Below are 16,799 nucleotides of genomic sequence, written 5' to 3'. Positions count from 1 at the left end.
CAGTGCCACAGCAAATAAGTGAGGAGAGGGCCTTTGAAATTTTTTTAATACAAAAATACTCATACACAATTTTCCAAACACAACTTTTCACTTTAAATGCTATTTTTCCCCAACTGGCAATTCTCAGATCTATATTTCAGTATATTCCCCCCAAAATTTCAAGTTTTAAAGTCTAACTATCAAACCTGGTGATAGCACCCAGTGTTCCTAGAAGGAACCTGCACCTGCGTGAAGCTCAGACACCGACAGGCACACTTCACTGAGGGTTGGTTCATTCTGACGCGGCATCTCACTGCTCGACAGGCCACAGTGGCACCATGACGCCAACAGACAGCGCTCTACTCCACCAAGTCACCAGCTACACCTCTCACAGATGAAAATACTTCCAACTGACAACTGTTTGTGTACTTTAATTAAGACGACACGTTTCTTGAATCCTTGAAAATAAGGTGGTTCTAAAATACGGGCACATCATGGCTCAGGTGTCATGATAAAACATCTCAGAGGCCTCAAGAGCACCAACCTGTGTGCGCCCCGGGACCCAGGGAGGCCCGGGAGGCATCACTGGGGAAAGGAGGGCTGTCCCCAAGGATGGACAGCTGGATCCTCACTACTTTCATGCAAGACACACTTCCCCACAAGCCACACAATGGTGGGGCACCCCTGTCCTCACAGGCCAGTGCTGGCATGGGCAGGCACCAGGTTTGCACATGTGAGCTGCCTATGCATGGGGGTGTGCACAGGGCAGATCGAGGCTGACTCCTGATGCCAAGAATGCTGGGGCATCCGGCTGATTTCCATGTTGTACTTCACATTAACAAGAAAGAACTGAAGCTGATGTCTGGGAAGCCATCAAATCCTCAAAAGCAAATCCTCCCCCAGACTCAGAACGAACTTGGGCAGGTTGGAGCACCAGTCATGGCTGCATGCCTGGCCACTATCCCGAGGCCCTGTTTTACTCAGATTTATGAACTGATCTAATAGAGATTCTCAAAGTTAGTGTTATTTGCTCATTGTTTTTGAAAAGGGGAATCATTTAACATTTTTGCAGCATTTCCTTTAGGAAGCTTGAGTTTAATTTGGAGATATCAAAGTGACTTAAAAATCATAAAACTTTACTAACTGCCAATATAAAAATAAGTTAATCTGTTCCCCAAAGTGCATTGCAAAACCACTTCTCATGTTCGCTCGGCTGGTAGGAAGGTATCTTTTGGACAAGTGACAACACTGGTAGGCACCCATCTGAGGAGCCTGGGGCCTTGTGCTCCAAAGGCTGGGGCCGTGTGCATATGGGGATGCTACCTGGCCTGTCACCGAATAGCCTTCTGAATTCAAGGCATAAGGAGCAGAAAATCTGTGAACCAAATCCAGCATTTTCTGAGGACAGTTTGAGTGGAGTTAGGCCCTAAGTACAACCTCCCAAGGCCTAGCTGGTGGACCTGCTCATGTGGGAGCCACAGCCCACTGCAGAGCTGCTTGTTCTTTTGGTCCTTGATAAGGTTACTTTTGGGGACCATGATTGGAGAAAAGCAAAGGGATGGCTGCCGCTCAGCAAACTTCCTCCCACTGGGCGGTGCTGGGCCAACAGGCCCGTACACCTGGTGCCCGAGTGCAGCCATAGCCCTGGAGAGCAGCCAGTCCTGGGTCCACAGGGCAGGACAGCCGCAGGCAAGACCTCTGCAGAAAGCAGTACCTGCCACCCGTGCACGCCCCCTCCTGCAGGATGCCTGCAGGTTCCCCCTTTCTCATGGTGCTCCATGCTCCCCGGGACAAACAAGAGGCACCCCCAGGAAGGAAGGACCAGGTCTTCCAGAGACAACTTAGTACTCCTCAGCTCTCTCTGTGGGTCTTTCAATAATTAAGAGCCAATTTTATCTCCAGGCCTGACCACCGGAGACCATGTGCTGCTGCTTGTGGTGCCCTTGGAGAGCGTGCAAGAGGAGCGTGGCTAGTGAGCCCACAGAGTAAAGGGAAGGCTCACTCCAGCCACGGAGTCCTGCTGCAGCCCCATGCCCTCAGCAGTCTGGCACACGCCCTGAGTGCACTGCCTCTGAAAGAGAACTCAGGGTCGCATCAGTGAGCACACGTTTCATTTGGTGGTGGTTTGTGAAACAGGTTTAGCAAGAATACATTGAGAATAAAAGCCAGATTAAAAAAGAAAAAGAAAAATCCAAATGAAAAAAAATATACAAAGTTTTCCCCTCAAATGTGGGTTAGAACCTAGTGTGTTCAGAAAGACCCAAAGGAGAAGTGGCCCACTATGAACACAGGCCACTCCTCGTGACCCGCACATCCACGGCAGGTATGTTACCAGCACTGGGTTCAAACCCACAGAGAGACGATGGCAGGAGAGCTTGCAACACACCACCACTTCCACGCTCCAGTGGGCCAGCCTGTCACCAGGATGGGAAGGAAGGAAGCATTCCAAGGAAAAATTCACATTAGTAAAAAAAAAAAAAAAAAAGCTGTTTCCAAAGAGCAAAATGATCAGAACCATGGTCTGTGGGAACCAGGGCCTGAGTCCCGTCTCCTGAGTGGTGGCAGCACTGTGCAGAAGCCGAGCGGCGTGGGGCGGAGCAGGGACCCTGCAGAAAACACTACTCTACACGCTTCTGGTGAGATAAAGACATTTCACACACCCATTAATCTTCAATAGCAACTTCAGCCTAACAGAGCCTGGGAGGGAGCATGGACGTCCGCAGCGCCTCAGTGGCCTGGCGCTCTGGGCCAGGCTGGCTTGTCCGACTGTCCAGCTCATGGCTGGGAGGTTGTCAGTGCAGACAGCACAGCTGCGGGTGGCTCAGTGGGGAGGCGCTCCCTCCCTAGGAGGCCTGGACGTCTGTCGCGGCGGCTGCCAGCTGGGTCCCAGGGCGCTGCCATGCTTGCCCTCCCTGCAGGCAGGGTGGCTGCCCCACGCCACCCCTGGATTAGACCATGCCGCCACCTGGCGCTATTTGCCTTCCGTGACCCTCCGCCAACACCTCCTTTTCCTCCTCTTCCCCTTGGACTTGGTGGGCTCTGGAAAGTGTTTCTCAGTCTCGGCACTCCTGCCCGACTCTGCCCCCAAGTCATGCTCACAGCAGTAGGGCCGCCCATCCGGGGTGGAGCGGAAGGCTGTCCCGTCCTGGTGCTCCTTACAGAAAGAATTGGGGCAGAAGTGGCAGAACGAGGTAGAAGGCTTGCCACACACGTCACAGTGATGCCAGGGGCACTCCCACTTCCCTGCAACAAAGCACAGCGTCAGCAACAGGAGGGACAGCCGCAACCAGGTCTTCAGAGCTCACGTGCGTGGGTCTGAGCCCAGAGGCTCAAGCATGTGCTCCACCACTGAGCCACCTTACTTTTCTTACAAGAGAAATAAGTTGCCCGTGATGGCCTCCAACTCGCAATCAATTGGGAGCTCCCGCCTCCGCCTCTCAAGTAGTGGGGATCACAGGTGTGTACCATTCAAATCCAGGCTGAAAGGATTTCTAAAGCTGTCCAGTCAAGGGGCTGGGGCTGGGGCTCAGTGGGAGAAGCACTTGTCTCACATGTGTGAGGCACTGGGTTGTATTCTCAGCACCACATGTAAGTAAGCGAATAAAACAAAGGTCCACCAAAAACTTAAAATATTAAAAACAAAACTGTCCAGTCAAATGCATGCAAGTTAGCACAGGACACTGTTTTTGTCCAACTGACAAAGAAAGGCTGCTACTACGCGTACCAGGGCCTGGAGCATGGGGGCCACGCGTGGACCAGGAGGCGGCTCCCTGCGGTGAGCCCTGCCTGGTCTCCCACCCTGCGCCCTCCCTGCTCTGCAGCTGCCTGTTCAAAGAGCATCTTCTGCCCGGACACTGGCCTTTCTGGCATTAAACTGAAAAGGACTTTAGGTTAAGGGCAGCTATCACATCCACTGCAAATATTTCTCTCTATCTTTGTCCCTCAGGTGCAAGAGGGTCTCTTAATCTCTTCTGAAACACAGCACTTTCACCCTGATGCTGGCACTTGCTTTGAAATAGCAGGGGTCGCAGGAGACAGACCCACTTCATCTTCCTCCAAATGACCATGTGGTCCATGCACTCCCAGCAGCTCCTCCTGATGCACCAGGTCACTGGGGAGTGTCCCCGCACATCCTGGCAGGGACTAAGGTGTGGTGCAGCCAGGCCAAGGATGCCATACAACTCAGGAGACCAGAGGAGCTGAGGCTGCTGCAGTGGACTCTTGGCACACACGAGGGAGGGCACCACTCCCAGTTGGGCTCCAGGACTTCCCTGTGGGGCTCTGGCAGGACCTCTGGACCGAGACAGTCACCACCCAAATGACCAACCAATTACTGGACAGACAAGGTCCATTCAGCAGAGAAGAGGTCCAGTGAGAGCAGCATCCCTGGATGGGCACCTACCGAAGGGCCGCTTGCCCAGGCCCAAGCAGCCCAGGTGATAGGCCTTGGTGCACAGCTTGCGGTCACACAGCACCAGTTGGCCACCGTCACCACAGCGGAAGCACTCGTCCTCAGACCGCCTCTTTCCTTCCCCCTTGGCTCTGCGCCGCCTTGTTTTCTTCTTGGTCTTCTTGCCCTTTTCCTCTGCTGAAAGGGATGCTGAGGTCTAGAGTCAGAAAGGAGTACAGTTCACTTAGAAGAGCCACATGCCTGGGGCAGAGCGCTTGCCCCAGGCCCATCCCCAGCACCCAGGAAGAGAGAAACCAGAGGACTGCGCAGACTCCAACAGGAAGTAGTGAATCAAAGAGCCCCCGAGGGGCGGGGCCGGGAACTCTGAAGACAATCAGGTCTCCTGCAGAGGGGACGGCCACACCCAGACAGCTCCCCCACCCGCAGGCCCCTCTGGCCCATCGCCAAGAGCTCGGCCAAGAATAAGCCCAGTGCTGTTGGCAGCCTCCAGGAATGACATGCAGCCCTGGCTGGACTGGCTGATGGGGCACAGGGCCCCAGGCTCGCCTGCGGGAGAAGAGGGAGAACCCAGAGCCCAGGCTGCCCCTGTGAAGGGAATGGGTGAGGGCAGCAGCAATCCAAAAGCTGGGCTCAGGCCAGGTTCTGCACAGTTGGGAAGAAGTGACTGCCCCGACCAGTGTCCTGCAGCCTCTTTCTGCAGCCTCAGAAAGTGGCCTTGCTGGAAGCAGGGTTGCTGCAGATGTAGCTGGGGTGAGGTCCCACTGGAGCGGGGCCCTGCGTGGAGCACGGCTGGTGACAAGGTGATGGGCCAGGCCAGGCCCTGGGTTCTGTGCCCAGCACCACAATAAAGGCGGGAGGTCTGGACACAGCCACACCTGGGGGAGGAGGCCGAGGCGGAGGCTGAGGCCGGCTGATTCCTGTGCAGGCCAAGGAGGGCTGCGGCCACCACCAGGAGCTGGCAAGGCCCGAGACAGCCCTTCCCACGGAGCTCTGAGGTGCTGTGGCCCTGCCCATGCCCTGTACCCAGCCATCTGGCCGTCATCACCAGTGGGGTGTTTGGCTGCAACAGCCACAGCACAAGCCTCAGCCCACAGCACAAGCCCCTTCAAAGAGAATGCTGTCCCCTGAAGGCATACCTGTGACGGTAAGGCCACCAGCAGCTAAGAAGTACCTGGGCTTCATGGAAGGAAGTCACAAAGACCTCACCTTTGGTCTGTCCCCAAGGAATCCACTGCAATTGGAGGCTCCACACCGACAGACCGTTTTCTCGTTGCCGAGACAGTCGAGGTTGTAATTAAAAGTCAATTCTGTCCCTGTGAGGAGAGAAGACGCAGCACACTGCAGAGCGCCCCGCCCCGGCAGTGCAAGGGGCCACAGCCAGTCTGCAGGGTTTCCGGCCGTTCTCACATCTACACTGCACCACTGAGGTCTACGAAACAGACGATCAAAACAAGGCTTCAGCTCACCACCTCCCACCCCCGCCACAGCCTGTGCCCAGCTACCACTTCTGCCTGAACAACCAGGAGTGTCCACGCTGTCCCCAAGTACCCGCAGGGATGTCGCACACAGCAAACAGGCCCACTCGCGTGTCACCATTCACGGTCCACTTGAGGGTCTCACAGTTGGGCTGGCAGCTGTGGTTCATAAATCGAGAATAGTTTCCTTTGGGGCCAGCATCAATTATACGATCCTACAGGGTTAAAAAAAAAAAAAAACAAGCTGAGCGGATGGCTCCACTCTGAGCAACTGCTACCTTCTTAACGGGAACTCTCGCAGTCCTAAGTGAGGCTGGACTAGTGCCAGTTGTGCTGGCAGCTGTGGTGTCCTGCGTCTGTGGGACACCCCAAACCAGTCCTGAATCTCTCTCTCACAGAGGGTGGGTTGGAACGACTCAGAGGAGTGTGCCCGGCAAGCACGGGGCAAAGGGAAGCCAGCCCACGCCTGCACCACCTTGCACAAGGACATGCACAAGGACATGCACAAGGCTGCAGGGGCATGAGCGTCACTGCCAGGCAGCAGCCAGACTGCCCAACCAAGCACAGGCCAAACACAAAGCCAGGCCGACTGCGCAGATAAAGAGGCGTCTGTTGAGGCAGCAGGCCAGGGACTGACGGCATCCACAAGAGCCGTACGCTGGCTAGTGAGGGAGGGACAGCATGGATGGCTTTGAGAAAGCACTCTCACAGAAGCCCTGGAAATCAGAAATACAAGCTCACTGTGGCCCTGGGAATTGTCTCACTGAAACCCAGGCTCCCGTGGCAAGAGGGAAATGGCATCTACCTGTAGTGGCCCACTCTGGAGAGACACCTCTGCCCAAAAGCAGGGAGGACAGACAGCCGCTCAGGCTCCAGCTGCATACAGTGGCAACAGCTAGACCAACTACACAATTGGTGGGTCCCTGCTCTGTGAGAGGTACCTAAGAGGCACAATTCTGAGCTGGTGCAAATGGGGATGAGTAGGTGTCCACAGAGGCCCACTGACCCACGTCGAGGGCCCAAGAGCTCGGTGCAGAGGAGGCACAGCCCTGGGTGCCTCTCCAGGGGACCCTGTTGCTCTCTCACCCCTAACAATCTAGCCACACTAGTTGTTCCTTTGCAAACAGAAAGCTAGGCACAGAGGTGCACACCTGCAATCCCAGTGACTCAGGAGGCTGAGGCAGGAGGATTTCAAGTTCCAGGCCAGCCTCAGCAACTTAGTGAGACCCTAAGCAACTTAGCAAGACCTGTCTCAAAAACAATAGAAATAAGATCAGAACATAGATGCTCACTATACAAGATGTAACAACCTTGTACAGCAAAACTCTAGCCTGAGTTTCTGGGTCCTTCCCACAGCTGCAAGGTGTTCAGGACGTTCCTTGACAGGCAGGCATGGAGCCATCCGCCCGCCCATGGTGAACTATTAGGCTCTCTACTGTGCTGATGCTGAGGTCCCTGGGGCTCACCTACCACCCAGGCTTGGTGCACTCAGGCTCCCCCACCACGCTCTGGACGGCGAAGGGCCTCAGGCAGAGGGCAGAACCTGGCCATGCACATCACAGCTCAGTGCGGGGCTCAGCACTGTCTCCTCCTTCCCACCTGTGCACGGCCTGCTTTACTTATCTGAAGACGCTGTCCATTCAAAACGTCAGACCTTTCGCAGTGAGTAGCATGACCCTCATCACAGGGCACCTCTCCACAAAATTCTCAGATCTCAGCCAGGACCCCTGGCTGCACTCGTGCAGGCTTTGCCCAGCACCCTGACCCAGTTTTCCCTGCTCCTCAGTGCATCTGAAACATACAGGTGCAGTGTGAGGAGGCACCTGCACTTGCTGAGTGGACAGCCCTGGGCCAGGGCCTGGTCTCCCACAGCCAGCTGTCATGCAGTGGAGAGCTCCAAGACCCCCCAGGACACGCCCAGCCTTCAGCTGCAAGGCAAAGGTCCAAGGCCGACTTCCATGTGGACTCAGAGTTACCTTCTTAACGGGAACTCTCGCGGTCCTAAGTGAGGCTGGACTAGCGTCAGTTGTGCTGGCAGCTGTGGTGTCCTGCGTCTGGGACACCTCAAACCAATCCTGATTCTCTCACTCACAGAGGGTGGGTTGGAACGACTTGGAGAAGTGAGCCCAGCAAGCACGGGGCAAAGGAAAGCCATCACCAAGGTCATGAAGTGCCCACAGTGGAGACCCTGTGACCCTGCGTGCTGATCACACCGTCCTGCCTGGCCCACAGTGAGACCCCGAGGCTGCTTCCACACACACCACTCCCGTGGCTCTGCTTGGCTTCCCCACACTGCCTATGCTGCCCTCCCCCATCAGCATCCTCAGTCCACCACAAGGTCAGGGACGGTGTCCACCCACCCCCTCCCCGGCTCTACACCACTCTCGTCAGCAGCACTCCCCCAAAGCCCCCCCTCCACTCTAAAGCATGCTTGGAGCTTCAGGACAGCAGGACCCCCCCCCCCCCCACGACTCTGAAGCCCACATGAGCGGGGGCGTCTTCCTGCACAGCCTGCCTCTGGAGGAGGTGAGCACATGACCAGGGCAGTCATGGCCCCACATGTAGACATACTGGACAGAGGGATGGGTCAGAGTGGGAGAGCCTAAGAGTTCAGCACACTGCACAGAATGGCTGGCAACGACCCACATGGGTCATTTCTGGAATTTTCTTGGACTGTTTTCAGTTACCTTACTGCAGGAAGCAAGACGACACTAGGGATTGGGGCACTGCTGTCCTTGACCGGGAAGCCCTGATCCAGTGAGGGCAGCACCTCGAGACCTGTGTGCCTGGTCTCTCCACGTCAGGACTCACTGGACAACAGTAAATCCACCAGCTATGTCAGTTCATCAGCTTCGATTCCCCAAGTGCCACCAACTCTGCTTGGAAGTTGTGACCGTGGCAACTGCAAGCTCTTTATTCCACTTCAGTCTCAATCACAAAACTCCATACTCCCAAACCACACAGCACATGCTGTACAATGACACACAGGCCACACGAAGGCCACGAGCCAGGGAGGCCGCAGGATTTAAAGAGGCAGCACCAAGGGCAGAGGCCCAGAGTCCGGGGTGGGGTTTTGAGCAGTCGCAGCTCTTGAGAAAGGGTCTGGACAGCACTTTCCTAGGACCTGATGAGCGACTCCAGGAAGTCAGAACCTCTCCCCTGGAGTCCCTGGTGCTACAGGTGGGGGCTGCCAGTATAAGGAGCCCTGCCAGAGTTGCCCTCCTTTTATGGGTCCTGGAAGAGCTGGAGGCCCATCCACTGGTCTGGGGTCTCCCTCATGTTCAAAGACCTGACTTCTTTGGTGTTAAGGTATCTGCAGTCTGTGTCCTAAGACCAAGGAGCTCTGTGGCTGGTGCCATACCTCTGCAGACAAGATGCCACCAGCCGCTCCGGCAGAAAAGCCTGGACAGAGCCAGTCAGAGCAGGAGAGCCCACTCACACCAGTCCTGCTGCTGCAACTGCCCCTTGTCCTCCTGGGTACTGGGTACTCACCCTTCAGTGGCTGCTTCAGGAAGGGTTCAGCCTGCACTGTTTCTGACATTCAACCTACTTCTCTGCAGATGTGATGCTAAAGTTGCACCAGGCTGAACTGCGTCCAGGCAGTAGGTGCTGGGGTCCCATCCCTGAACACCGAGGCGGTTTCGAGAAGCTTCTGCAAGGTCTCACTCTGTGAGTTTCATAAGCCGCTGAATTTCACATCTAACTACCAAAGGGGTCTCTATTCAACCCTGCGATTAAGCTCTCCATGTTGACAGTGCTGGACTGACTTCCCTGGAACACCAGACTCCACTTCTCAAGTCCAACTCTCCTCTCTTCCTTTATTACTTGGTCTAAGTCCTGTTTGTGGCCAGCTGTGTGTCTGAAGTGAGGAGGTCAGCAAGCCACCAAATGCCAGGCAAGAGCTGTCCGAGTGCTCGGGGCCTCGGGCTGCCCACACCGAGCCCGTCTGTGGTGCCTGCCACATGCTCGGTTTCCGTCTCCAGTTGGGGCATCCTGCAGGCTTTTCTGCTCCCCCACTTTCCTGTCGGTGCACTACAGTTATACCTAACGGTGGACCTGTCACTACAGACTGGTACATGCACAGAGTGCAACAGTACCATCTGGCCAAGGTCCTGCAGGTTTTTCTTGTTTTGTTTTGTTTTTTACCATGCTCAATTCCTGGTAAGTTTCATCAGGAAAATGATGTATGTTCCAGACTCCTGAAACCCTCTCCTCACACCACCCCTCCACTCCATCTATAGACTTCTCTACTTTTTTTGTTGTTGTTGTTATTGTTTTTGTTTTTGTTAGGGCACTAAACCACTGAGTCACATCCCCAGCCATGAGAGTGAGTGTGTGTGTGTGTGTGTGTGAGAGAGAGACAGAGAGAGAGACAGAGAGACAGAGAGACAGAGTAAGAGGTGTGTCCATAAAAAGGGTTATGGGCACACAGCCCCTTTTATTTTTTAAGACAGAGTCACTAAGTTGCTAAGGCTGGTGTCAGACTTGCAACCCTCCTGCCGTGCCTCTGAGTTGCTGGGACTACGGAGTGCACACCACACTTGGCTCTAGAGACAGTTTTAAGCAGTCATTCTAAAGGCCTTGTCTAGGGGCTGGACTTGTGACTCAGTGGCAGAGCGCTTGCCTCGCACATGTGAGACACTAGGTTCGATCCTCAGCACCACATAAAAATGAATCAACAAAATAGATACTGCATCTGTCTATAACTAAAAAATATTTAAAAAAAAAAAAAAAACCTTGTCTAGAGATCCATCAATGGGTTTTTTTTTTTTTTAAGAGAGTTCCCATTGGTTTATTTTTTTCCTTGAAACGGGCCATACTTCCCTGGTTCTCTGCAGGCCTTGTGATTTCCTAAAGTGTACATCCCAGTCTTCATTACACGGCAACTCTGGAAATCAGACTCTCCTTGTTCCCCTAGGTGGCTGTTTGTTGTCAGTCAGTGTGTTGTGCGCTGTGTCTGTGTCAAGGGTGGGCCTGGGTCTCCCAGGTCATTGTTGAGCCTGCACCTATCCCTGGGAGGATGCGTGAACTCTCTGTGCTGCTAGTTCTGAATGTCCTGGTCTCTGATATCTGACTCCCTGAAGGGAAAAGAGAAGAGGAAGGCGGGGAGGGCAGCAGGCGGAGGGCTGAGCAGAAGAGCAAGGGCAGGAGGCGCCACCCTCTCCTCTTCGAGGTGTCCAGGACAGGGTCCTTGCTGCCAAACAGGCCTCCTGAATCAGTCAGATGCAGCCATGATGTGAGACACACTGTGAATGACCAGGCTGTTGCGTTTCCTCTGAAAACCAGGCAGAAGTGGACACGAGCCCTGCCAACACGTGTGCAGAGGGTGTGACCGTGAGCAAGACCTTAGGAGTTGCCTGGTGAGGTCCTTCAGCCTGGGAAGGGAGGCGGGCCAGGCAGTCCCTGGCACATACTAACAGCCCTGCCCTAGGCTGCGGGGACCACCCAAGAGCACTCCCATCTCCTCCCCCTGCTGATGATGCCCCTGAAGAGCTGGCTGCAGGTCACCTCAGAAATTGCTCACTTAGAGCAGCAACTGTACAAATTCTGGCAGCACCCTTTAAGGGAGTTTGAGTGTTAGTATTTGTTTGTTCTGTTTTGGTTTTGGGTAGTTGTGGATGGACAGTATGCCTTTGTTTATTTCGATGTGTTGCTGAGGATCCAACCCAGTGCCTCCCACATGCCAAGCAAGCCCTCTGCCACTGATCTACAGCCACAGCCCGAGCGTCAGTTTTAATAGATATCTCCCAAGCAACATGAGTCATTAAGGCTGCTCTAGGGATACATGCAGCTGCCGCCACAGGCTGGAGCTGGGCACTAGAAAGCTGGTACTCTGCTGAGACCTGATACTGACACAGAATTCACACCATTTACCACCCAGGCCCTTCCCTGAAAGCTGCAGGCCCTCGAGAGTCCACAGTGGCCACACCAGGCAGCTCCTCGATGAAGATCCTGCTCACAGTCACACCCTCTACACACGTGTTGGCAGGGCTTGTGTCCACTTCCACCTGGTTTTCAGAGGAAACGCACCAGCCTGGTCATTCAGAGCATATCTCACATCATGGCTGCATCTTTGCTCCAGCCCATTCTTCCAGGTCAAGTCCACCATGAATGATTTCAGTTCTTCTCCATGTGTGACTTGGCCTTTCCTACTACACTCTTGTCACTGAAATTCAGACTCTGAAATTTAGTAAGGCACAGGCCTACAGTTTTAATTTCTTAATTTCTTTTTTTATATTTATTTTTTCAGTTGTAGGTGGACACAATATCTTTTTTTTTATTTTTATGTGGTGCTGAGAACCGAACCCAATGCCTCATGCATGCTAGGCGAGCGCGCTACCACTTGAGCCACTTGTAGCCACATCCCCAGCCCTACAGTTTTAATTCCTAACAAAATAATCTTCCCCCAAAACATACCAAATAAAAGGCTATCTGCTACCTTTTGGGACAAATTTATTGAACCCTTTCTTAGCACTGTGGCCACCAGGCCTCTGAGCAGGCCCTTGTCGCTGGTCCCAGGGGAGGTCTCAACAAGTGCTGAGAACCCGGAGGAGGAAGGGCTACCCGCCTCTCCAGTCCCAGGACCCACAGATTTTTCAACCAATTATTTTGTTTTAAAAATTTCAACCCTACATAAAAAAGAAATAGCACAGTGCCCCTGTGCACCTACTCTCACACGCAGTACGACATTTTACTCTGCTTGCTTTCTCTCAACTCTTGCACGTGTGCACGGACATAAATACGTGTTCATCTATGGACTGACACAATTTTCTTGCTTGCTTTTTTTTGGTTGGGGGAGGTAGGGAGCAGTACTGGGAATTGAACCCAGGGTGCTCTACCACTGAGCTATAACCGCCCCCAGCTGTTTTTATTTTTTTCTTGGTACCAGACAGAGATTGAACTGAGGGGCACTCAATATGTGAGTCACACCCCCAGCCCTACTTTGTATTTTACTTAGAAACAGGGTCTGAGTTGCTTAGCACCTCACCATTGCTAAGACTGGCTTTGAACTCACGATCCTCCTGCCTCAGCCTCCCGAGCTGCTGGGATTACAGGCCTGCACCATTGTGCCTGGCAGCCCTTTTTATTTTTGAGTTCTGACTAGGTTGTCCAGGATGACCTTGAAGTTGGGATCCTCCTGCCTCAGCCTCCTGAGCATCTGGGTAACAGGTGTGTGCACCACAACCAGCTGCACACCCATTTTCTCCCTGGTTCCTTGAAGGTGTATGTGGCCACCACCCAGTGTATCTGACACACACACGCGCGCTCCAGGCACCATTGCAGGCTCGCTCCCTTGCTGGGCCTTGGCACCTCCTGCACCTGAGATGTAACATCAAGAACAGTTTCCTGAGCTGGGGACATGGTTCAGTTGGTAGAGTGCTTGCCTTGCGGGCACAAGGCCCTGGGTTCAAACCCCAGAACCACCCCCCTACACACACACACACACACAAAAAGAAAACAATTTCCTGCCCAAACAGACTCCCTGACTGTTTTCAAAATGTCATTTATAGCTCCCAACACAGGCCCCCCGCCCGCCCCACCACTCAAACCCCTGCCTGCTTAAAGCTCTGATCACGAAGCACACACCTGCTCTGGGTATCCCTTTAGTCTCTTTTAACCCAGAGTCTTCTGTCCTTGGCGACACTGGCCGTGTTGAAGGCCTAGGGCCATGACCTGTGGCACATGACGTGGAGCCTAGGACTCACCTACTGCCTTTCCCAGGGCTGCCCAAAGGGCCCCATGAACCATCCTCATGTCCATAGTGGCCTCTTTTTTCCAGGTATCACCACATCTCTGACTTCTATGAATTATTCAGAAATTTTTGCCTCTGATCATTCTCTATCTGGTTTTTAAGGACTACTATTAACCTAGTCTTTTAAAAACAGCCACACTTTTCTAAGGCTATGGGCTTACTGGCAACAAGAGGCACAAACTCTGTGAACCTTCCTCTCCCAGCACACAGGCAGTGAGGAGCAGAGCTGGGCAGGCCCAGCCCTGGGCAAGCCCTCCACCTGGCAGCGGGGGCCCGGTCACCTTGTCTATGGTGAGCATGTAGAAGTGGGTGATGTCGTTCTCCTGTGCCTGCTTGATCCTCGCCATGCACTCCTCCTCGTCAATCAGCTCGCCAACATACTCATTAACGAATTCTCCCTGGAAATCAGAAAGATGTGGTGAGGAGGAGCCTCTGAGCCCATCCCGTGTCAGGCTCAACACATTATGTCACCATCAGTGGACATGAAGCCATAGGCGTGGTGGCTCTTGGATGGCCTCACAGAGTGCTTATCAGTTCAGATAAGTCCAAGTGACCTCACACTTATCTTATGAATAAAGACTGTCAATGACCAACTTATTCAAGTGTTTCTGAGGCAGCAGCGTTCCGAACCTCCTTCCTTGGTGTCTTTCTTCTGAGGAGCACCTCTGTTAGGCCAGTGTCCATCTACGTCACTGTCATATGCAGATTCCCACAAAAGGAAAAATGGCTCAACTTGCCAGGCTCCTCAACAAGTGAGGCAGGAGAAGGAGCGAAGTTGCAGGAGGTACTGGGCGTGAACCTGGGGTCTGGAATCTCCTGCCTGGGCCATGCTAAAGCAGGCCAGGGCCAGGCAGCAGCAAGACAAGCAGCCCATCTGCCCTTCCACATCCTGGATACACTTGGTCCTTCAGCCTGAGAAGGGAGGCGGGCCAGGCAGTCCCTGGCACATACTAACAGCCCTGCCCTAGGCTGCGGGGACCACCCAAGAGCACTCCCATCTCCTCCCCCTGCTGATGATGCCCCTGAAGAGCTGGCTGCAGGTCACCTCAGAAATTGCTCACTTAGAGCAGCAACTGTACAAATTCTGGCAGCACCCTTTAAGGGAGTTTGAGTGTTAGTATTTGTTTGTTCTGTTTTGGTTTTGGGTAGTTGTGGATGGACAGTATGCCTTTGTTTATTTCGATGTGTTGCTGAGGATCTAACCCAGTGCCTCCCACATGCCAGGCAAGCCCTCTGCCACTGATCTACAGCCACAGCCCGAGCGTCAGTTTCGACAGGTATCTTCCAAGCAACATTTTTCAAAATTCACTAATAACTTAAAAAAAATTTTTTTTTAACATCATTCATTCTCACATGAGTGCCAACACACAATAAGCAAATCTACGTAATCAGTGAACCCTGATTCCTGGGAAGCAGGGAGAAGGGCCCAACACACACCTTCCTGATGTCCCTCTTGGCCACCAGGCCCCAGCCCTTGCCATCGGTCCTGATGATCTTGGTCTCGGGGTACTGGCGCTTGGTGAAGCACTGGTTCTGGCAGTGCTCGCCCGCGGGACACACCTGCGGGTGGCACTCGAACATCAGCATCCTGTTCAGACACTCAGAGTCAAAGCCACAGGGGTTCTCGTCTGTGGGCTTGCAGTTGCACTTCGGGATTTCGGAAATATCGGCTGTATAAATCTGGACCTTCCCATAAGGCTTATTCACCTGCAGGATAAAGTGATGTGTCTTGGCCCCATGTACACAGAGCCTCGAGCCCTGCACCCAGGCCGGCGCCTCCGGACAGGACATGCTCCTTCAGTCCTCACCCAGACCCCTCCCATTTCCATCCTAGTGGCTGTGGTCTCTGGTTATGCAGTCAGCTGTGGTCTTAGGAAGACTGCTCAGCAGAGGTCCTCCCAGTGCTTGGCAAGAGCCCTCGGTGGCAGCCTCCCTCCTCTATGCCCATCTGATTCCAACCCGCCCTCAGCCAAGCACCACAGTAGCCAGGCAGAGGGCACCCAGCAAATGTCGGCAGGAGGGCACGGTCTCTGCCCCAGCCTGAGTCTACCCCTGATGAAGAAGGTGCCCAAACAGTAAAGGCCCAGAGAGATGACAAGAACTGGGGCAGGAATCAGTGGCTCCAGCTCAATGCAGTGGTTAAGAGGCACCCCTGCTGTTGCTGCAGGCAGCAAAGGACAACGATGCCATCAACCTGGAAACGTGCCCAGAATCTGGTTCTGTTTCTGGAATCATCCCAAATGCAGCACTGAGTACAGATGAGTACAGAGAATACTTCTTTACACAGAGATATGACTACACCCCAGATTTTAGAAGCAAAGACAGAACACTTGAGTCAGCTATGAGGTGGCATCACCCTTGTGTCCAGGTGGGCCTGGCACTGAGGAAGGGCAAGTCTCCACACCCACATGCAGCCTCTTGCAGGCATCTGCTCGGCACAGCCAGGCCCATCCTCTATCTCTCTCTCTTCAAGCGGGGGCCCCGGGCCAACAGGTGCTGAGCACCGGCCAGACAGGCACCTCTCACCTGTGCTGCATTGGTGGCAGCATGGCCCAGCTGGAAGGGCCACCCACTGTGGCCCGCCTCAGGGCTGGCATTCCACCTCTCCTCTGTTTATGGGTTGAGCCCAAGCAGCCTCCTGGACCTCCCCACACACATCCTGGGCAAACAGGGCCTGTGCTCAGTAGAAACTAAGTCTCTCTGTCTACGGCTCTGGGCAGCCAGACACAGCTCACAGCAGCCCTCTCACCAGCTGCAGCCCGGGTGTGACGATGTGCAGCCTCAGAGCCTACCCTGAGCTGCTTGGAGAATGTGGTGCACGCAGCCCTGGCACGCACCTTGATGTGCTTATATGGTGGGGGCTTGCGCTCGCTTTCCTGCGTTTCTCGGGCTTCCCGCTGAAGTTTGATTTCACGAAAACGAGCTTCAGCTTCTTGCAATGCTAAAGAGTCAATAAAATATGAAAAAGATCTCTTAGTAGGTAAATACTTCTACCTTCAAGCTCTACATTTTAATGGCTTACTCTAAACTCTCACTGGTGAATTCAGTTTCTGGTTTCCATGAATCTAAAGATTACAGAAAGCTCTGAAAGGGGAGGTTTATAAGACATGGCCAAAAATGCAAAAGAGCAGCGCACTCCTGTGATCCTAGCAGCTTAGGAGGTTGAGGCAGGAGGATCTCA

At 53.7% G+C, this 16,799-nt stretch overlaps 1 protein-coding gene across 5 annotated transcripts in view; it reads right to left on the bottom strand.

Annotated features, from left to right (window-relative positions):
- Nucleotides 1-15: 15 nt before the first annotated feature.
- Nsd2 (nuclear receptor binding SET domain protein 2) overlaps nucleotides 16-16,799 on the bottom strand; it is a 77,712-nt gene continuing 60,928 nt past the window's right edge. For all 5 annotated transcript variants that reach the window (XM_071614084.1, XM_071614088.1, XM_071614086.1 and 2 more), the window contains 7 exons: nucleotides 16,456-16,559; nucleotides 15,056-15,325; nucleotides 13,900-14,016; nucleotides 5,939-6,080; nucleotides 5,597-5,703; nucleotides 4,382-4,586; nucleotides 16-3,222 (listed from right to left, as the gene is read on the bottom strand). In XM_071614084.1, coding sequence (XP_071470185.1) covers nucleotides 2,951-3,222; nucleotides 4,382-4,586; nucleotides 5,597-5,703; nucleotides 5,939-6,080; nucleotides 13,900-14,016; nucleotides 15,056-15,325; nucleotides 16,456-16,559 — 1,217 coding nt within the window. In that variant the 3' untranslated portion in view covers nucleotides 16-2,950. The remainder of the gene's footprint in view (nucleotides 3,223-4,381; nucleotides 4,587-5,596; nucleotides 5,704-5,938; nucleotides 6,081-13,899; nucleotides 14,017-15,055; nucleotides 15,326-16,455; nucleotides 16,560-16,799) is intronic.

Source organism: Marmota flaviventris, chromosome 7 (assembly GCF_047511675.1).
Source record: "Marmota flaviventris isolate mMarFla1 chromosome 7, mMarFla1.hap1, whole genome shotgun sequence".
Taxonomy (NCBI): Eukaryota; Metazoa; Chordata; class Mammalia; order Rodentia; family Sciuridae; genus Marmota; species Marmota flaviventris.
Note: the sequence above shows the minus strand (reverse complement) of the source record. Positions and strands in the feature narration are given on the sequence as shown.